The following is a 21,986-nucleotide window of genomic DNA, read 5'->3' as shown; positions in this document are numbered from 1 at the left end:
CTGTATCACAACCCAAGCTGTTGCCTCATCAAAGGCTCATGTTAGGAGTTGTGATGGAGGGATAAGGAAAGGGGAGGTAGGAAGACGTGCTGAACTTGAGGAGATGAATCGATTGCTGAAGAAAAAAAGTGGAATACAGAGTGAAAAAATTCAGTGAGGAAGAAAATAGGAGAGCAGACAGACAGGTATGCACATCTTCATAGGTTGCGGGTGTGGACATCCTCCTTAGCTTCACTGAGGCCATGCAACCATACTCTGTTCTGTCCTGTGCCAAAAAACTGTCTTGGTGAAGCTTTATGTGTGTTACATTTACATTTTGTCATTTAGCTCTTGTGTGTTGAATGAAGGATACATTTATAGTCCTCAGGATCCAGCCTGCTTTTTTTCAAGTCATGTGACATGTGCCGGCCAGGGGTTTCTGTTGTTTACTAGAAGGAAATAAAAACCCAGGAATCATCTCTCATGGTCTGGACATTTGCATTTCTATCACCACACCAAACCTCCTTCTCACTCCGGTTTCTAATGAGAAGCTTCAGGCACAGAAGGAGTCGTTTGTTCTGCCACAGAGGTGTCTGTGGAGATCTGAGGACCCTTGGAAGGATTCGGTTCTATCTGAATGTAAGACAGCGTCTCGGCCACCTCCTCCTACACTTGTTGACTGACCTGATTTTTTCTTTCTTTCTTTGAGTTGGATCCATGTGGAAAAGCATAGAACTGTTGTTGCTTGGCAACCAAGCACTAGAATACACACTGCTGGGCAGGAGTGTTAATTTCAGCTTTTTTTCTCCCTCTCTTTGTACATAAGGTTGAAATGGAAGGTCAGAACTGCAGCCTTTGTGGACTGTGTGTTGAGATCATCAACACAGAGGTCACTGAACAAATGCTAAGAGAAAACATTTTGCGATCTCATTAAATAACTGTGAGGTTTACTGTATTTAGTCTACTCATAGATGTGGGTGTTCTTAATGTATGTGGTAACAACACTTGGATAACAATGCAAAACTGTTGTTTTTGTTGCACTTGACTATACAGTGCATGTATTGTCCAGTACAGTACATGTTGTGTGCTGGACATCTTTTAAACATCAACTACACTTCTTCGCCTCTTTATTTAGAAACATGAGAATGGGCTATTGCTGCACACTCAATGTCCATCTTACATAATCTTTTTATCACTCAAAAATCTAGATATTTTGACAACAATTAGCATGAAAAAAATTACTTTCCTCTTAGTATCTCTCAAAAAGATTTCTTCCTAAGAATTTACTGTATTGCCTATATATATGCATACAAATGATTCAATCATATTCTTGCCATATTAATTGATGATGTTCATCAATAATTCATGATCTCTGTGTATTGCTGTTTACACAATTGTACACAGTGCAGTGGATGGGTATTGTGATGCTGTGTTATCCTATTGCTATTATGAAGTTGAAATCCTCTGAAAAAAGTCAATTTTCACTCCTACCAAGCAATACTGGAGTTTACAGACACCATAAAACTGACATAAAAAAAACACAATGCAGTCAAGGTATTTAAATATATGAGTGTCAGTATAATGCGTCATCTAAATGTTTGTGCTCAGCCAGTATTTCGCAGCACCATCTAGTGTTTATTGAATACAACTACTACTCTATTAGCAAAATAAGATCCTTTGCCTAGAATTTAAAGGTGTTTGTTGCTGATGAGTAAAATATGTACAGATAGATCCCCCCCAAGTGGGAAACAGTTACATTGACCCATGACATTCAAAAGAGTCCAATGTACAATAGAGAGGTTAGAGTAAGCACAGTATCCCCTCAAAGAGTCAGCAAAGTGGGGGAGAAGAGAGGACCCACACCCCCATCATCCAGAGACATGGCACTGTGGGTGGGATGGAGCTTGGAGAGCATGTCTTTGGAGAGGGTGCCTTCCCTGGGCGAGGCCCCGTCTCTTGCCTGTCCTCCTAGGCTGGGGTGGGGAATCATGGGGCTGGAGAGATCCATGACCTGGCTTGGGCTGCAGTCAGCCAGGCGGGAGCTGCTGAAACAGTCCACACTGGGACAGTACTCCCCAGCATGGTGGTTATGGTGGTAGGGGGAATCATCGGTGGAGTGTTTGTGTTGCAGGGAAAACGCCTGCATCTCCTCTGCAGGCTCCTGTTTCACCCTCGGGGGGCTGTGGGGGTGGGGTGAGGCCTCCGAGGGGAGCATGGTCATGGGTGAAGGAGTGGCTGATGGGGCCTGAGGCTGGTGGTCACAGAGGAGCCGGCACTCAGAGGTGTGGGACACGAGCATGAGCTCCAGCTTGTGTCGCTCCTCCTGAAGTTTCTCCACTTGGGTCTGGAGGCCAGCCTGCTCCCGCTCCAGCTCCTCCGTCTCCTTAGGACCACACAGAGAGCGCAAACCATCAATCAAAACATCCATTGTAATTGAAGCATATATCGAGAGATTGAATCCAAATAGATTTTGACTGTGATTGGCATCTGCATTGACTTGACATTGAAGGTAGTTTGCCATTCTTAGCAGAGTGATAATTTCTATTCTATTTTGCTTACTTCTTGGAGTTGGTCGGTCAGCTCTCTCCTTCGGTTGCGACACTTGGCAGCGGCCAGCTTGTTCCTCTCCCGCCTCAGTCTCCTCTTTTCCTCCTCATCTGAGTCGAGCTGGAAACCAAGCAACAGATTAGTAAAAAACTAATAACTTTGCATTAAAACATGCATCGGAACTGTCCATTGCTTGAGAACGGGCAGCAAGTGTTGAGCTGAATTTCTTACCTGATGATGGTGTCTGCTTTGCCTGTGTGTGTTGCCGACAGTCCGGATGACCCCTTGGCGTGAGTGCCTCAGGGGTCCTACATTGTTCCTTTCCAGTGATTCGTAGGGGAGAGGACGCAGGCATGACCCTGGCATGGATGCTAGGACTGCAGGCTGAACCATCCACTGCAGCTCCTGACTGGAGGTGATGGCATTGATGGTGGGGATGAACGGACTGCTGGATATCTGCATTTTCACAGGACTCTGTTGACAAAAGGATAAGAAAGGGTTAAGAACTGGACACTACCGTTTTCGCACTCCACATAATAAAACGAGACAATTGCAACGCATGCATCAAAATAGACGAGGGAGATTTACATTTATTGAATAAAGAGTGGTCTTGTCCTACTATATAGGGTGTGAAAATTGGTCCTACAAGAAAAGACAGATCGGCGCACAGTAAGTAACCTACCTGATCGGCTTTCGAGGGGTTCCAACTGTTGATGGCGTTGGGGGAGTGCTCGAGCAAATCCATCTTCGAATTCCGACAGGTGTCAGTTAGTACAGAAAAGTCCTGATGCATGTTTGGTTGAACGTTTATTGACTCTAGAAATCCGTTCAGTAGCTGATCTTTAACCATTTATATCAACTAAACTATTTGGACAAAGTGGGAGGCTGTTAATGGTGGACCTAAATAATTTTTTAAAGAGCGTAAATCAACTTAAATAGACGATTCGCTTGCCTAACATTCGTTATCTCTGCAACAGAGGGTTCAGTTTCGGTTTAGCCGCGTCTATAATTACAATGTTATTTGTATATGTTTTGAAGGAAAATAGACAAGATTTTTCTCCGTTGATTTTTATTCTACGGTAGCTCACCCCTTCAAGATCCAATGGCTCGCGCAAGTCAAATAGGCGCATCAGGAAATCACTTATTTTACTTCTGGTTTAAAACTAATAAAATTGATGAAAATGGTAACCAATCTGGCAACCATTCTCTCTGTTACAGGCAAACCGAAATGAAATGTACTGATTGCATTGTATCGAATTAGAAGACTTTATAAACCTCGTCCGCTGACGCATGCATCCAAAAAAGGACAATTGCGTCAGAGCTGAAATGTGTGGGTTACCTTGGTTTAGATGACGTCCGGAGAGCAGGGTTTCCGTCCAGCGGTGATGAGAGTAAAAGCTGAAAACAGGAAACGATGAATTAGTTGTAAGAGAAGAACACAGAATCTGAGATGGCGTTTTTGAAAGCTGTAATGAATAGACGATCAATGGAATGGAACAAGTTAGCAGTTTTATTCCAAAGCTTTGAAATAACTATTTGAAGAACGGATGTCTCTGGAATTGTAGCCAGCCAAAATACAAACTCTTTATGGAATGTTTTGAACAACGTAGTCATTACTGAAGATTAAACAATGCATTATTATTTTGAATACTTAAGTGTTAAGTCAGTTGAGCCTTTCCCTTTCACACGAACCGAGATAACGTGTCGGATATGAATGTTTTTAGTCGACAGATAAAACGTTTAGACCAATACCTTGCCACAGTATGGTTTCTTACTTGATTGCTCTGTGTTAATTGTATCACTGTAATAGATGTCCAACACCAATGGTGAAAGATCACATCATTAGTAGGCTGAACTGTTCAGTCGGGCTCTAGGCTGTGGAAGGTGGGCCTCCCACCTTAAGATTCTCTGCCCACGCTTAGACCTTCGAGATCAAGACATGGATCTTTGATATGGCGCTCTTCAACCTTCCAGCGTACATTTACATTTAGCAGACGCTCTTATCCAGAGCGACTTACAGTAAGTACAGGGACATTCCCCCCGAGGCAAGTAGGGTGAAGTGCCTTGCCCAAGGACACAACGTCATTTGGCACAGCCGGGAATCGAACCGGTAACCTTCAGATTACTAGCCCGACTCCCTAACCACTCAGCCACCTGACTCCCATCAGGAGTATATCAGTTGCATTTGTGTTGTTACCAGTGGAAGCTGTGGTAATCTTCACCTAACACCACTGAGGTCCCCTCGCCATATTTACTTGTAATTATTTTCCTTTCTGACTGCAGACAACATGTGCAACACACATGTTCTTACTGTGAGTTATGTGTGTATTGTTGTGAACAAATGTACAGGTGAATGCATATCTGTGTTTGTTTGTGTTAGAGTGTGTGTGTGTGTGTGTTGGTCACTGGTCACTTTATGGTCACTGAACTCTCTGCTCACGTCTGTTCTTCTTTGTCTGTGATAAACACTTCTCTCGTCAGAGGTACAATGGAAGGGTACAGAGTGTTCCATCAGTGTTACTACCCCCAGGTCATGCTGCCTCCAGAACATGGATTATCATTATTAAAGCCCAAATGGCAGGCTGGACTCAGAGCTGACCACCACACCTGCCTCTGTGTTTAGGAAGAGCACCATATTCCCTGTGTCCCCACCACAGGCGTATGCAGAGCCAGCCAACCGTGTCACTCATCATTAACAGGTTAACACAGCATATGCTCTCCTCCTACACTACGCAGGTTCACATCTGTGTTTAGCCAGGATTGTGAATGTGGTCAGATATAGGAAACTGATACAACTGTTCCGTAGCTATGTGAATGTGAGGCATGCATTATTTATTATATTGTCGAGTCCAGGGCTCTCTTTTTCACTCTGAAATTGTTGTTTTGTCAATCAACCATCTGAATATTAGACTCAGGTGTGAAACTTATAAGGTTGGGTGGAGCAGCTCTACATGGTCATGGTTTAACACTTTCAGCCATTTTTATATCATTTCAAGATGTATCCCTGATGGTCATCTGAGGATAACCCAGCCAAAAATAAAAAGGAAGTTAGTCTTCATAGTATCAGTATTGAATTTATTAGAAAAACATTTTTAGTTTGAAATTACCCCTGGCATCTATTACTTTGACACAATCTGCCTGACCCTCAACAGTCCTTCTCTATGTATATTTGAACATGTTGACATCATTGCCCCTTTAAAATAAAATGTTTATATTAAATTGGAATATATATTAATGTTTATTTCTCGTTATCTATGTTTCACCCCTGTGTGTTCTTCTGTTTTTCCCTCCACCTGACCTTTGGATTGCTGATGTTTCTCATGTTGTGACGTTAGTAGCGGGAAAGAGTGAAGACGGGAGGGAGATGCGAGGGAGGGTGGAATAGGAAGAGAAAGAGGAAGCGAGAGTAGGCGTTAGTGATAAAAAAACAACAACAAACCATCAGAATAAAAGAATGAGTGAGGAGTGGGAGAGTGGGAGTGAGCCAGAGGAGAGAAAATGAGAGGGAGTGTGGGAGCGAGAGTGGTACTTGGTAAAGCTTTTTCACAGTGTTCTTTCTCTGTACTGTTGCTCTTCAAGTAGGGCTGTGCAGTGCTGCAAAGAGACTGAAATACTGTATATATGAAAATAAGAATAATATTCTGTTCTACCCATAGAGCTTCTCCTGTGTCTGGAGCTATATTTAGGGTCCTCAACCACTTCCTGCCTCTCTATTGCCTTAGCCTATCAATTCATTAATCGGAGACTGACGTAACACGTGACGGCATCACAAGCTGACTGTCACTAAGCAACCATAGCTGGCATGTCAATGATTTGGTTACCCAGCAACCATTAGTTCCCCCTACTCAACACCCACTTCCCCCTTGTAGTGAACCAAAATCTAGTAATGGATCCACCTAGCACTTTTCAATATGCTTTACTCTCTATCTCCAATTTCTTTATCTTACACACACAAATAGAAGCACACACCCACACTCACAAATTGATGCACAAACACACAAACACAATTCTTTGGAAACATTGCATCTATCCTGTTAAACTTGAGCAGCCTTGAGCTCAAGTCAGATTGGTCCCCCCAAAAAATCATAAAGCCACTCAATCACATACCAGGAGCGCAAATGTGCACACTGTAACTGAGAATATGAAAATATTTTTTGCTGTTGTGCCTGACTGTAGTATCCCAGTGTATACACCACTCCATAAACCCTACTAAAATAACAATTGTAAATATAGCTGCAAGCAGCAATGGCGGATTCCTCCTAACATTGCGAACCATTGAAAAATGTATATTCTTCACAAATTGTCACTGTATAGAAACATCCATGCTGTAGACTTACCAATGGGATACCAAATCTGAAATGCAATACCATCAAGATCCACAAGGGCTTTTATTTCAAGCCAAGGAGTGAAGGGAGGGGGCTTGGTGAGCCTACCCATTCCAGAAAGCCTTGTATCTTTGTGTATCAGGGCGTGGCCTGTAGCATCACTTATAGGTGATATTGGGCCATTTGTGGTGTGGTAGTTACTCTTGGCCTATACTATCAATGTTTCAGGATTTTGAGAACTTTTTACCATTGCATACAAAATCGGAAATGCAATACCATCAAGATCCACATGGGCCTTTGCTAAAGACCAAGCAATGAGTGGGGGCTTGGTCAGCCCACAATTGCCTGAAATGTTGTGTATGCGTCTCGCCAAGCTTGCGCGTGTGTCAAGGGAAAGGCTGAGTGTGTGAGAATGTGGAGCGGGCACGCGCTGAAGAGCAGGGGAGACGTTTCATTGGAAATTTCGTTAGCAATTAGCCAAGCATGCATGTTTCAAATATTCACCACAAATCGACTTTTCATGTTACAGTCAACTTTTCCTCAGATTTGTGTACTAAACATTCTCAAGAGTCTTCATATGAACTTGTGATTGAATCAAAGTATCAGTTTTTGACAGGCGGATGTGTAAAGCATTATTTTAGCGTTAGCGATAAATTCGATTTGCTTTATATCAACCATTTTTGGAGATACGAAATAGCCTTTGCACATGGTAACATGTTGTAGTGTCTTCCTTGTGACATACCATGTTACGTGTTGATATCTCAAAGATTTGCTGAGATTTGACCCAACTTCCTGTTTGGTTGCTTTTTTGCTGATTTTGATTGGCTGTGCCGGACAAACGGTTTAGAAAATCAAAACGCCATGGGATAACTTTTGTGAGGCTTGGTCTGAAGATCATCTCTGGTCATTTTGAAGAAGATATGACAAACATTGTAGGAGGAGTAGGCTTTCAAAGGTTTTTGATACAACCGGAAATAGCGGAAAATCTATATAACCGGAAATTGACGTCATAGGGTGCGTTGAACTCGTCTTGATCAAAGGAATCCAATGGTACCTCATTTTTGAAAATCAGTCATACGGTTCAAAAGTTGCGTGTGTAAACACAAGTCCAACTTTGACCCATTGGTGGCGCTAGAGTGGTCTAATGGGATACATGAAACTTGGTGTAGGTATAGAAGGATAGGCTACAGCCAGGATAGGCTACTAGAAATCAATTTTCTGCTAGGATTTCATGCGATGACCGCAAAATGCAGTCAATAGACACCTGAACCCATTCTTTTTTTGATATCTATAAATTCTCCAACATCAGAGGGAAAGCACACACATGTATCCGCACATAATGAATGTACACATATGCATATATACCAAAAGGCAGGGTGAAAAAGGTGTCCAGCTCCAACTAACATCCAATTTAGAGATCCACAGACCAGGCTGATGGCTACAATAGGTATGTGTTAGTTCAACATCCTCCAAATGGAGGATCTTCACTTGACTGGTGCATTGCAGTACACAGTCTGGCCACTGTGAGGCAGCATGACTCTGCCCTTGCCCACCAGGAAGTCCTTGGCGCCTACTGTATGGCTGCTGTAGCCTGAGGGCATGGAGATAGCGGTGTTTTGAAGAACAGAACAGCTGAACAGCGGGCCCTGAGGCATGCTGCATCCGCTTCTGACACCAGGCAGACGTGTTCTCTGCAGGAGGAACATTCACACCCCTGTAAACCTCAAGCCATGCCGGGTCACGGTCAAGCCCCGGTGCCCACTACGCCATCTGGTGGCGATGGGATGTCAGCCTGGTGGCGATCCGACCTATCAATTCTATATTAATGAATTAATTCATTAATATCTTGGCTATGAGACACTTAACAGATGCAGATACCCCGGGCTGACAGAGGGGTAGGCTAATAGTTTAGATCTGTCTAAAGCAGCTGTGATTTAACTTCAGCCATCGCAGCCCAATGGCCGTACTTTGGGAGGCTGCAGATGTGGGTACATTTGGGGTCTCTCTCCCTGCCCAAGGTCATGGGAACCAGCAGGGCTCATGCTGTGGGCTTGATCCTGTTCCAACCCCACTAATCTATAGGGACTGTTGGAAGAAAGGAATCGTTAGGAGCTACAAGTAAAGCCACAGCATTGTCCATGCGTGTCAGTCGAAATAATGTGCCATCAGATAGATGAGAGGATGAGCACCAAGCAGAATACAAAGCAAATAGCTGTTCTGAAGTAGTCGAAAGTTCTTTCGCAGATAAAAGAAATGAACCCTCTAACAGATTACTTCCTCAGTGCCAGAAAGTCAGACTTTATGAGTACTCTTTCTCTGGGTGAAAGGAGTCGGAAATGCTGGTCTTTAATGAGGAGTGATTAGCGCGAGTCAGCGGCAACCACAGAAAAGGCCTAAACAATGACACGCAGTGCTGTAAGACTTGCCGCCCTTGGCTCCCGGCACTTTTACTGTTCATAAAGGGGAGGCACTGAGATTAAAGACATCAAATAAATCTTTGATAAGGGATTTTACCAGCCTGCCTGAGCAATGGAAAATAGATCAAACGGAATTCAGGTTTGCTTCCTGGGCTGCCCTGTATGTTTTCTTCTTCCAGTACAGATGTCTATCTCCACTCAGGCTTGTCTCGCAGCAGCAGCAGTGTTGGCTGGCTTGAGGATGCTTATTCTGACTCTTATGTAAGGCTACCACTGGACGGAGGAGTGAACTTTCTCTTTGGGCTCATTAGTTGTAATATTAAGGGGCGGTAGGAGCAGCGCTTCTGGCCACCTACGGTGCCGTCGTATGTTTCGGGTCTGACTCAGCCCTTGATGTCTAAATTAGTTTAATTAGCCGACTAATTGGCGGAATCTCACGGCTCCGTCTCTCCGGATTTTCAGCTCAGTCTTGGTTGACTACCTTGAATCAATAGCTTACTGTAACTCAGATCGATGTTAAGGAAGGGGCATCCGGTACATGTTAATACTTTGTGCTGATATTTTAAGTAGTACAATAGGCCTAACAGTCTTTTTGAGGAAGGAGGGAAGGCAGAAAAGCGGTAGTCAGTCAGTATGGAATTAATATCAATTTACCAATTTTCCTCTATTCCTTTAGTGTTCCCCCCATTACACACTGCTGGCTTGTTAATTCAAAGGCAGATGTAGGGAGAAATTCATGTCATCTCTCCAGACAGATGCTAGCGGTTTCTGCCTTGGTTCCCTGGGGCTAGACACACTGCAAAGACAGAGGAGGACTCCTGAAGTGCATCCAGCCTGTTCTGTCAGTTATCTCTCTCCCATAGCCCATGCCTGACACTCCATTCATCTCCACTGCTGTGTGGGGAGGGAGTGGAAGAGACTGCTGGTTAACACAACGGCTGTCTCAGATAGCGTTAATACTTGGCAGCCCCGTTGCCATCAGGCCTGTAAGATACTCATTGGCCACACCATCCCATAGCTGTTCACAAAGCTCCGCCTTAAAACAGCATCCCCTACCTATCGTGGCTCATTACTCTTCTGCATTTTACTCCTGGGATCCGGAGGCACAGGTGCTTTGATCAAGGGCCCAGCACAGCGAGGCCTTAGATAGAGCTGACTCCTGGCCTTCATCCCTGCACCTCCCCTTTCCTAATCTCCCCTTGTCCTCAGACATCAGCATCAGACAAGCGCAGAAACACAGGTTAAAGCAGGCACTGATACGCACAAACACGAGCACGGACACACATGTAGACTGACACACTCACACAGATGATGGTCTCCCACACCTGAAGTACATGGTCCCTGTGTGCCGCTAAACACACCTCATCCTAACCTGTAGAACCAGGAATAACTCGCAGCATGAGGAGGTGTCGCCAGTGTCAAGAACATGAGTTGGCAGAGGAATCCACCTGGTAAGAGACAACACGTTTCTCCTATGACACCACCATTCCTGTAGTTGGCAGTATAAGAAACCAAGCCAAAGGTTTTGTCTTGTAGGTCCATATGTCATGTCGTTTGTAGAAGCAGCTGGCTCCCAGTAGGCATGGATGGTTGCGGAGCCCAGCACCATGATGTTTCTGCCAGGTAGCTCCCAGACTGTAATCATCATTAGTTTCCCCCATTAAGAATCCATCTGTGATGGCTATCGATTGGATACCAGGTGAAGCATGCACTGCCATACTCGGGGGCAGTGTCTATGACATAACAAAGGTCTCTTGGCTTCACAGAGATATACAGTAAATATTTCATTATGGTTTGTTGTTGTTTCTTCACGTCACGCTATTAGTAGGACCGGTGGTGGATGCGTTTTTTATAGCCATTAAAGTCCTCTTTTGTCAAGATGAAAATCGATGGTCTGTCTGGAAAAACAACTGTTTGTTTTTTCACCGCGGTAACTTCAGTCTAAGGAACCCACCACAAATGGTGTAGTGTGCTGGAGTTACTTGACTGAAGTGAGAATTCTTGAGCGTGAAGTGAGTTACTCACTCTGGGACTGTGTCAGCTGGAAGACTAGTGGTGGCCATATGGAGGGCTGGTTGGTAATATACATCCCATTCCCGAGTGTACTTTAAACTCATTGCTCATAACTGTATCAGGGCTGCCAGCACGCATCTGCTGTCTTGTAAGTTTTCTACAGTGTTGAATTAATAATTATTTGTGTGATTCATAACATCTTCTTGGGCCAAAGCTAAATACAAGCTTTCCAGTTGAGTAACTAATAATTTGTCACTCATTTTGCTACAAATTAGACATAAGATTTAGAGACTGCCCCCCATGGCCATTGAGTGACCATAACAAATCGTATTTGCTAGAATCAACGTCACGCGGTACTGTAACTGGATCAGACAGCCATGTTGCTATAAACCCCCTGACACAATGTTTACCTACAGTACACAATAGAGCATGCTGACAGTACACAGTGTCCTACCAAGTCAGTGACAAAAGACTCGCCCAGAGAGAGTGTGCCGTGAGTACATTTTCAGCACCTGTCCCCGTTAAAGATGTAATGGTGGAGTCTCTGTCAGAAAATCAGGGAGGCAGCTCAGGAAGCCGTGACTGTGAATCCTAATGTGCCTCAGTTACTTTGCCCCCCCTGCCTACTTACCCCCCAGCCCGTCTGCCTGCCTGATTGACAGGATGAGGCATAATTACCCTACTGATCCTACTGGTATCCCACCCCTCTGCTTTACTCTACTGGACAGGGAATTGAGCATGGGATTTGGTACCAGAGGGGGTATGGAGGATTGAATATCCACACTGTTATTACCAAATCCGACTAGCAATCCTTTTGATTTGATTAAAGAAGATCCATATGCTCAAAGGGAAATGTAAAACAAGGCTGTTTCATCAACATACAGTATGTTTGTGGTGTGGTAGACTCTCTAAACAGACTTTCTACACTTGCTGCACACAGACCTCCAGCAGCTTCCCTGTGACGGGTTTGTAGGAAGTGATGAAGTGACTTCCTCTGAAAGCAGCGTTTGTCTCCCATTACAGCACTTGCCACAGGACACAGCGGTAGGATCCAGTTAACGTTGAGAAATGAGGATGCTATGCGAGGGTCTTGCTATCTGATTTGGAGACCGAAGAGTGAACATGTTGCAGGCAGAGAAGACAGAGAAGCGTCATGGGATTTTTGGAGCCAACAGTAGTAGTGTGTATGGATGCAGCTCACGTATACTGATGAGAAGAGGCACCAGAAGGAAAGTGTCTGTATTTTTCATATTTAGTTCTTCTCCTCATCTCTCTTAACTGGAGGATTTGGTTTTGCTCATTAGTTCAAATGTTGTTTTCTTTTCTGCTTGGTTTGCAGTTAAAGCCAAGGGAAGACCTTATACACAACTTTTCTGTTCAAGCACCCAGACTCGTTTCCTACCTCAGAGGGCTTCCGCATTTGATATGTCAGGGTTTTATATCTTCCATGAAGGTTGCTGTCATCCTGTCAGTGGATTAGAAAAAAAACTCACTTTGTCATACACGTTCTGGGATTTTGTGGTTAAGACAGTTCGGAAGATAACAAGGCCTCAGCTGCCAACAAGTATTCCAAACCACACGGATAAAATAAGTCAGGGGGATTAAATCTAGTTCTGAGCTTGGTCAGGAGCTCACACTTCAGGTCACAAGGTTTTGTATTCAAGCTTTGACAAGGAAAAGGACGGTGTTGTTGGATAAAGTCTTCTGCTCCAACTGACCCTCTGTTTGCTGCCTGTGACCATCTCTGGAGGAGGGGATCTCTCACTGAATGTGGGCACACACGAAGCCCTCTGTGACTTTGCTTGTAAAAAGGACTAGACAAATACATTAGATTGATCATTTTAGCTGTGTTAAATAAACATCACATTTGTGCCAGGCATAAACCCTACAGCTGTGTTCTAATCTTGTACAGTATAATATGTTGGGGGAAGGAGGGGACATGCTGTTTTCTGAATGCAAACCCTAGTTGTCTGTAGGACAGAGGAGGGAGGGAGAGTAATAGGGAGAGAGATTAAAACAATTGAAATTGTAACCTAGTCTTTTGCAATCTCTTCAATGTCTCCTCCACTCACAAAATGCACATCTCATTCTCTTTCTGCAGGGCCTCAAGTACAGACCCAGCTAATTGATGCAGTGGATAGGTGAAGCTGATGCCATGTGCCAGGTCCTCCCCCTCAATGTCCTGGGGCTACTACTAATACATAATCCCATCTGGGAGGTCACTGAGGGACACACACACCCTCTCTCTGTCTTCATGTGTTCTCATGAACTCCCAGAGGCATTGAAGAAAACTAAGTTCAGTGAGACAAGGTTGGATAAGGTTGTTTTCTAAACATCATGGAAAAGCCAGGGTTGTGCCAGTACCTTTGTAAAGGTTATTGTAATCCCAGCAAACTTGTTTGATTTCCAAGAGGGTTATGCTCACTACTTACTCAGTAATTCAATTAATGATGCTGAAAGTGTGATATGAAGCAAGCAGCTAGGACTCGGGGCATGTGCTGTGAGAGTCTGTTCTCATTTAGAGAACATTCAAATTCAAAGGTGGCTGTATGCCACAGGGCAACAGCCTAAATGACACATCCCATTTCTTCCTGTTTGTTTCACACTAAAGAGATTATAACATAGTTTTGTCTCCCACACACCAGAGCTCTGTGGGTTGGACCCCATGAGGAAAGGTAGAGGGGAAGTTTGAAGAGAACAACCAAGGCTGGCCTGTCATTCACATTTTAACATAATATGGATTTAACTCTGTTCTGGTGATTATCAGGTGATGGGGGATAAGAGTCTTTCAAATATCTTCCATGGATCAGGCACTGTCATAAATCTGTAGTATTTTTCACCTTTCTTCAACGCTAATGAAGTCAACTCAGTGTTTCTCCGTGTAATATTTTTTATATTCAAATGAAATGAATTAACCCTTTGAGTAATCTATCTTGATGTCTGACAAACTTGGACTGATGACTCTTGGCTTGGATCCATCCAATAAAGATAGATCAGTGATTAACTAGTAAGTTAGCTTTTAGGGAGGATTCAACAGGGGCTTTGCTTGGTCTCCTGCTGATAAATCCCTCTGTGGCAGTCAGCTCCTCTGAGAGCCTGAGTGTGAGTAAGAGAACATTAGCCTCTTAAACTACCTGCATGGGGCTTAATTACATCAATGCATCAAAAAGTAAATTCAGACAAATCTGGGAATCCAGTAGGGAGATGCAGCACTGAAATAAATCACTTTTTTCTGGCCTCAGTGATGTGGGATATATTGTGAGGCAACATGCCAAAGATTTATTTCCCCAAAACAAAACTTTTTCAAATGGTTTGTTTAATTATTTGTGCTTACAGCACATGTAGCCAACAGCTGTCCAGAGAGTGCTGGTAAAGAATATTCAGTTTTCTCTCGTGTTCTGTAACAGCACACAAACACACACACACACACACACACACACACACACAAACACCGTTCACATACACACATGCATACACAGCAACACCGCACACACATAAACACAAAGTCTATCCCTTTGGCAGTTCACCCAAATATGTTGAGGGAAGAGGAGGGGGGTGTCTGCACTGGGTCCTGTAGAGCATGTGAACACGTCTCAGAGAATGTCTAAGCAGACCTCTGCCTCCGACCTTCACTGACACATTGGCCAGAACAGCACTGTCCTGCCCTTAAGCCAGGTGATTCACCTCAAACACTCATGATAAAACCTCCGCCAACAGTAATGAAAAATGTAAGCGTTGTAAATCGCACAGATGAGGAAAGTCTCTGAATAAATCATGATCTGGCAAGAGGCAGTAGCTTGTGGTGAGCAGGGAAGGGTGGACATGACTAACAAACCCTGTCTGTGCCACCAGGCTGCCTGCAGCGCCACTCTCTGTGTGATGAACAAAGAGTTAGGGAAGACTTTGGAGACTCCCGCTGGCACCTCTTGGTTTTGCGCTTCTGAATAGCTGCACCCCAATGATCATGGATTACATTCAGTGCATCGTACGGCACATCAATCACCAGATGTTCCTGCACGCTTGCTAGGAGAGAGATTGGACCTCCACGCTTTGGTAGACAGCAAAGCACAGAAGACAGGCAGCACGCGCACGGCTGACTTGGAGTGATTGGCCAGGAGGCATGCGAAAGGACATGTGACTTCCGAGATTCAGTGTGACAGGAAACATAACAGCTGGGAGAGAGACCCACAGGAGGAGAGGACAGAACATGTCACCTGGACTAGGTGTCCACCAGGCTGGATTCAGGAGGTGCAGCAGCGAGCTCCTGTTCTCCTCCAGGGGAAATGTCATCTTTTTTTAAAGGCCCAATCTAATAAAAGCGTAGACAGCTCAGACAGCAATAAAGAGGCTTCACATGATGAACATTATTGCAAGGGTAACCCCAAAATAGTGAGAATTTAACAAGTGTAATCAGCCTCAATGGTACAAATCAATGGCTTCTCATTTGCCTGTGCTGCTAGCGTGAACAGTCAGAATGGATTTGCCATTCGCCACTGTGACTGTGCCCATATTTAATTCAAATCCATGCTGGAGGCTGGGGCTGAGGCTGGGGCTGAATCTGGGGCTGTGGCTGAAGCTGAGGCGGGCGCTGATGTGAAAGCTGAACGTTGGATGCTGATGTTGGGTGTCAGAGGCTGATGCTGGAGGCTGGAGGCTGGAGGCTGGGGTGGTAGACTCAGGCTCAGGGTGCTTTAGAGGGTGCTTTCGTGGTGGAGATGAGGTGTCATGGAGGTGCATGTCATGTGTGAAGGGCAGGGGAGAGACATCTCAGAGGAGCTAATGGGGGTCTGGAAAGCAAGTCCAGGTCAATTAGGAACAAACTGCACGATAGTTTTTCCCCAGGCTGTCACGCAAGAGGATAGGGCAAGACCCAGACGCCGCAGGGCTTGCTCTCACCTCACTTTCCACCATTCAAGTCTTTTATACAGTCAACTTTGCATCACCTGGAAAAAAAATAGTTCCCCAGTGTACTGGGAGGGAGGTGTTTCGCTCATTATACTTCTATTAATATTGACCTCTCACGAGCAGAATGGTGTTCACTGCAGGGATTCAGTACTACATCCACTCTGTGTTAGCTATTCATAAATTCCAAGTATGAGGAGAGGGTCCTGCAAATTTGAATAGTTATTTGTATTCGCAACCACTTACTGTGTTTGCTGTGTGGGATAATAAACAAAATAAAGACAAGGCAGTGGCAATCCACAGTTGGGTAGAGTTTTGGTAAACATGCGGGGGCCCAGTGGGAAGAGTCTGGAAAATGTAAACAAGCTAACGAGCCTAAGATCCACTGCACAGCCCTTAACTAGGTTCTGAAAGTTAATATCTAGTTCCTCGTCTAATTGGTGCTCTGGCGTACCCTAGAGTTTTTGTTCCTTCTCTCAATTCTTTCAAAAGCAGAATCTAAAGAATACTATTTGGCATGATGGAGAGATTCGTTTATTTGTCACATAATAGTATTCCGCTCCTATAGTTTGGTGTGTCATTCAGGCCACCCACATTGTCCTGTTTCTGTTGGACGTGTCAGGTGCAGGTAGAAAGCAGAGATCTATACCCAGCCTTGAGGCTTGCTGAAGGCTGTGAAACGGACCTCATGATCCTATTTTCAATTAAAACATGCATTGAAGCGTGCCAGGAACAGCTGTGTGACCATCTTTGACTGAACATACTCCACTGGGATGACTGGCTCACTCATACTCATGCCAAAGCTATTGTTTTCAGAATGATATACTAAGACCAGGGACTGTTCATTGTATATTCACATTTCTACAGAGCTCTTCATGGCATGGTTGACATTGTACACACAAACGTTCTAAACAAAGGTATTACATAACAGTACAGTCAACTTATTTTTGCTTACAGAACATGATTGCCACAGGGGGATGGAGGTGAGGTGAATCATATAGTGTAAATATATCAAATATATCATCGCCTTGTGGAGGAAGAGAAAAGGAGAGAGAAGTCTGGAGGTGATGCAATAAGCAGTGGGGTGTGAAAAATAGCAGGGCTGGTGTCTAACTGGCAATGGGTGACAAACGACTAATAAATATGCCTGGCTTCTTTCTCTCAGCTAATTGGTGCTGAGTCATGTATATTCATCTGCCGATCTTGAAGTAACAGCTCGTCAGTTCTGGAGATGCAAACTCTTTGATCATAGGAAAAAATTTAAATTTTAAAAAACAGACTTTGAATTTATGTTGTAATGTTTGAATTGCTGATATTTTTATTCAATGCAGTGTCTTTTTTATCAGCCATTTCAAAAAACATTTGCAGATAACACTGTTACAAACAGTTATACAGTATGTGATTGCTAATGTCTCTTTTCTTTTTTTATGTACAACCGTTTAATAACGTTTTTAAATCAATGTTAATTTTTATTGTCATTATTGTGTTGCTAAAAGTTAAAACTCAAGGTAACATGTACTGTAAACATATGAATAATTCAAATAAATAATACATTTTCCATGAATATTCATTTTGAACAACGGACCATCTGTGAGATACATGATCGTGACAGTAAATCTTATGTGCTTTGCCAGACATATTGGACTATAATGTGTCCTTCAGTGTGTGTTTTTGTGCATGTGTGTTTGTATTTATGTGTGGATGTGAGTATGAGACTACTTCACCGCAAACTCTCACAAGTATGATTCAAGTGGTATGAATGACTCAGAGGGAACATTGAGGATTAAGCTGTATGAAGAGGGTTCATTCAGTTTACTTGAGAAATATAGGACACATTCGACTGGAAGGCCTGGAAAAGGGCATACCTGTGTGAGGAATGTATTTTGTTCCCTTGCTAACATTTCTTGGGTCAAGAAATGTCAGCTGCTTAGACCGTCTGCTCAGTCCTGTCATGCTTTAACAGGTTTTCGGGTCCACAACATTGTGTAAAAAACGAAACTGGAGTTTCTTACCAAACCTCAAAACAGACCCATTAATTGTACTAAGACCAAATGCATGAACCGGAACAGGTCAGTAAAAAATCTAACCGCAGCCATACCAACAACAGCGTGGCTTGGGTTCATTTTCACTAACCTGAGGCAGCTGAGTTTGTTTGTCAGTTACATCTAGGCCAGTGCTCATCAAAAATGTCTCTTGAACTGTTCAAGTGTGTCTGGTTAGAATGTTGGATACATGGGCAGAACTTTAGATGCAGGGGCATTACTTTATTTCTTCTCCAATTCCCAGTTGAATTAGATCAGCTCATTTGACACTAGATTCATTGCATGTCAGATGCAGAAGCATTTGATCAGTCTGTCGTGTCAGGCTTGTATGGGCTCCAGCTATAATCCTCCTGCTGTCTGCCAATTTGAATGTCACCAAGCGATAGCTACATCAGAGCCTTCTCAAGTCTGTTTTTTTTCAGGTCATAAATCTTACAGTTTTTCTCGATTGCTAACACACAAAAATGGTATGTGTAAGCCATCCCCACAAAACCATTTTGCCAAATCCCAGCAGAAAGACCATGTACCCCAGTCTTTAAACACAATTGACCCTTTTTGACACATTTCTCAGGTTCATTCACACTTCTTTGCAAAAGTCTAAACACACCTCTTACTTTAAGACACAATTATCACCATTATGTCATTCAGAAAAAAACTGCCATTTGATAAGTAAACCCAAAACAGCGCAATTCAAACACCCTTAACAACCAATTATCCATGTGTAAGCACTAACAAGCAAATATACTCAACAAGCAATCAGGAGTTTGGAATGAATACAAAGGTAAGCTCATCTGTACTTTGGTGGACAAGGGAGAGGAAGAGGCAGAGGAAGAGGAAGAACAACAACAATCTCAAATGAGATCCATGCCACACTATGACAGAAATCCCTATGACAGAACAACCTTCTCCAAGCCATGGAAGAAGTTTGTGGAGACATTGCTCTTGAGTCTTGTCATGGATGGCTCAGGCATTCAGGGGCATTTTCCCTGCTGTAAAGAAAACATTGCCTGTGATGTTGAGGAAAATCTCTGGCCTGACCCTGGTCAGAGATAGGATGCTGACCCACAATGAACAGTACTGTACTCAAGCTCTGTTACCCAGGTAAAAATTATTTGTTTATTTCCTTGTTTTCTTAGCCTTTGTTCCCCAAATTACAATTTACAGCAATACATTTGTGTTGTTGACTAACAGTACTACTATTTGTATACTGTGACCACTACAGTAACAATAGCTCAAAATGCAATTGCTGTATAATGTAAATAGAAAATAAACAGCCTGTAAGAAGGACAATTGCAGTAATTGTGAGTTTTATGACATCATGTCAAACTCATGAGGTGGAACATATCTAAAATTCAGGGACACGTTATAGTCAATGGTTCTTGAAAACCTTTTTATAATAGTGTTTTCAATTCCTCCCAGCAGTGTCTAAAAGGTATTCAGAAGGTTGAATTTATTTGAGGGCTTTGTGTGTATTTTGAATGCAAAGTTAGGTTTATACGACAGATAAAATGGTTTTGACTACTGTGTTTGATTTTGGGTCAAAAGCCAAGGGTTTGGCCAAAACAGTGTAAGTATGAAGATGTGTGTTTAGAGTTTGGAGAAAACACAGTACACATTCAAGAAATGTGTCTTAGCAATTGAGAAAAACTGTAATAACTTAAGAAAGATCTGTATCAGCGATTCTTGTATTATTTTATAGTTTATCCCCAAGACAGGGTTTGTGTTAGGGCCTTAGGTTTTTTATAATCAATTAGTCCACCAGACCTGTTGATCTTTAAAAAACGTCAATGTACACCTGCTTATCAGCAGGTTTTTATTAAATAAAATGTTACCTTTATGTAAGCAGGAAGCCTGCATTGCATTTACATATCAAGTAATCATGTAGTAGAAGTCTGTCAATTGTAAACCAATTACCCCCACTGTAGCTTACCTTTGGGGTTACATCATTTATTTTCCCAAAACTCTGTTTCCCATAATCTATTCGAATTTCCTGCTGATAAACAATGCGAAGCAGCAAATATGGCTCATGCAGCAGTTCCTTCACAACATTTCCAGACCCTTTGAGAAATTGTGCACAACTCTAGAAAGTTCATGTCATTTAGCACCTACTGAGAACCGAGTTGGCAATGAAGATCAACAGAATTATCCCTGACTCTCTAATGACTGAGTACTCTGTCTTGACCGTTTTCTCTGTCTCTCTTTGTGAGGTGTCCTGACACATTCCTGCCCAGACCTGCACTGGGGACCTGTCATCCAAGCAGCCAGATGGAGGAGGCTGAGTTAGTGCCTTCCCAACCCTGACAGCATGACAGGCTGAACGGAGACAAATGACCTGCAAAGAGTGATGGGCCTGAGTCAGGCACAGGTTGATGGGTTGCGACGGTCATGCCAGCCTACTCAGCAGTTTGACCGCACAGGGGGGCAGAGGTGCCATCATGCCCAGGTGACCTGTCTGGCTGCCCACTGTCTCATTACTGATCCCAGAACACGTCCTCAAACTTCCCGTCATACGTGCTGCTCAGCGTGTGACAAAATATAATACTATATAGTATATCAGTATCAAATACTTTGCATTTGTAGTCTTGATTGTGTGTATCGTCTGTTAATTTGCTGATGTTGAAGACGTTTTGCCAAGTAAAATTTCATAAGGATTGAATGCTGCTAGAATGCATTGACATCACGGTCAATGGCCATTACACTGACTTGCAACATTTGGGTAGTCTCTCATGGTAGCAATATCAGCCCGACCATAGCTTTCTGAGTATGTGAACATATGACTTCAGTCACCTCCATTGGCTTGTCATCCATTAGACAAGGATGAGTCACTTACAATATGCGACCATCTAAAACCTTTGAGAGCCACATCTATTGAGGAATGACAATCAATAATATGGCCTTATTTACTGCAGCGGTTCATGGCAAGGTCAAGATGATGTGTAACATCAACACATGAGAACATAAAGTACATACTGCATACTTTGAAAGGACAGACTGTATGCCAGTGTGTTGAACAGTATTGACTTATTGTCTCCTTTAACGTCAGTGTCACCTGGAAACAGCTACAAATGTTAACAGCCTCACAGAGTAGAATACTTGCAATAGATTATGCCATTACAATGTGTCTCTGTCAATGGTGTGGTGTCAGTTTAAACAGTACATAGTTAAAGGCAGGAATTCATCAGAGTGATTCAGCCATGAGGCAGAGAGGTCAGAGTTCAATCCCACTGACCGTGACACCCAGGGGCATTACCCCCCTCCCAAGACACCATTTTTACCCCACTTCATTCCTGTGATAGGTCAATCTTCCCCCTTGCCAGGGTTAACAATTTCATCACACATGTTGCAATAGGTCAGGATAACTTAGATCTCAAGAGGCGAGGGTTCTGGAATGTGGAAAATAAAATTACAGGGTATAAGCAAACTGTGCCAGGCAGACACATCTAACACATTAAAACAGTGGAGTGGGAAGGAGGGGACTGAGAAGAAAAGAAAGAAAGAAAATAATTTCACCCCAGGATTTATTAGTTTTTCACCTACTACAAAAAATGTACTTTTTGCCTATGCTTATTCCTACAATATGGCCTCCAAAATGCTGCCACTTAGTTGCATGGTACATTTGTTGAGACAGGGAGGAAACTGTGTTTAGGTGAGGTTATGACATGAGATGTTCAGTATGTCATTTAAGACCATGAAATTGAGCGAGTTGCTCCATTTGCAGGCGTGCACACTGCTATGCACAGAAGTGGTTTGGTGCATTATGC

General features: G+C 43.3%; 2 protein-coding genes across 4 annotated transcripts in view; both read right to left on the bottom strand.

The window, feature by feature from the left end:
• LOC134024484 (actin, alpha cardiac muscle 1-like) overlaps nt 1-21,986 on the bottom strand; it is a 190,608-nt gene that overhangs the window by 95,941 nt on the left and 72,681 nt on the right. The window lies entirely within an intron of this gene.
• On the bottom strand, nt 1,090-3,780 carry LOC134025419 (fos-related antigen 2-like). Of its 2 annotated transcripts, XM_062468432.1 has the most exons (5): nt 3,615-3,780; nt 3,209-3,271; nt 2,758-3,000; nt 2,539-2,646; nt 1,090-2,362 (listed from the first exon to the last, which is right to left on the bottom strand). In XM_062468432.1, the coding sequence occupies exons 1-5, from the start codon at nt 3,654-3,656 to the stop codon at nt 1,802-1,804; spliced, it is 1,017 nt and encodes a 338-aa protein (XP_062324416.1). In that variant the 5' UTR covers nt 3,657-3,780; the 3' UTR covers nt 1,090-1,801. The 2 variants fall into 2 exon arrangements, with proteins under 2 accessions (XP_062324416.1, XP_062324415.1); XM_062468431.1 differs by having other exon boundaries at nt 3,209-3,777.

This window comes from Osmerus eperlanus, chromosome 8 (assembly GCF_963692335.1).
Source record: "Osmerus eperlanus chromosome 8, fOsmEpe2.1, whole genome shotgun sequence".
NCBI classification, from domain to species: Eukaryota; Metazoa; Chordata; class Actinopteri; order Osmeriformes; family Osmeridae; genus Osmerus; species Osmerus eperlanus.
This window is presented reverse-complemented; position numbering and strand designations above follow the sequence as displayed.

Bases quoted from the DNA above. Each gene is read 5' to 3' on its own strand.
- LOC134025419 (XM_062468431.1), bottom strand. From the start codon at position 3,376: ATGGTTAAAGATCAGCTACTGAACGGATTTCTAGAGTCAATAAACGTT. The intron at 3,001-3,208 runs GTAGGTTACTTA...TTTTGTCAACAG, and splicing joins ACCCCTCGAAAGCCGATCAG to AGTCCTGTGAAAATGCAGAT. The intron at 2,647-2,757 runs GTAAGAAATTCA...CTTGGTTTCCAG, and splicing joins AAAGCAGACACCATCATCAG to CTCGACTCAGATGAGGAGGA.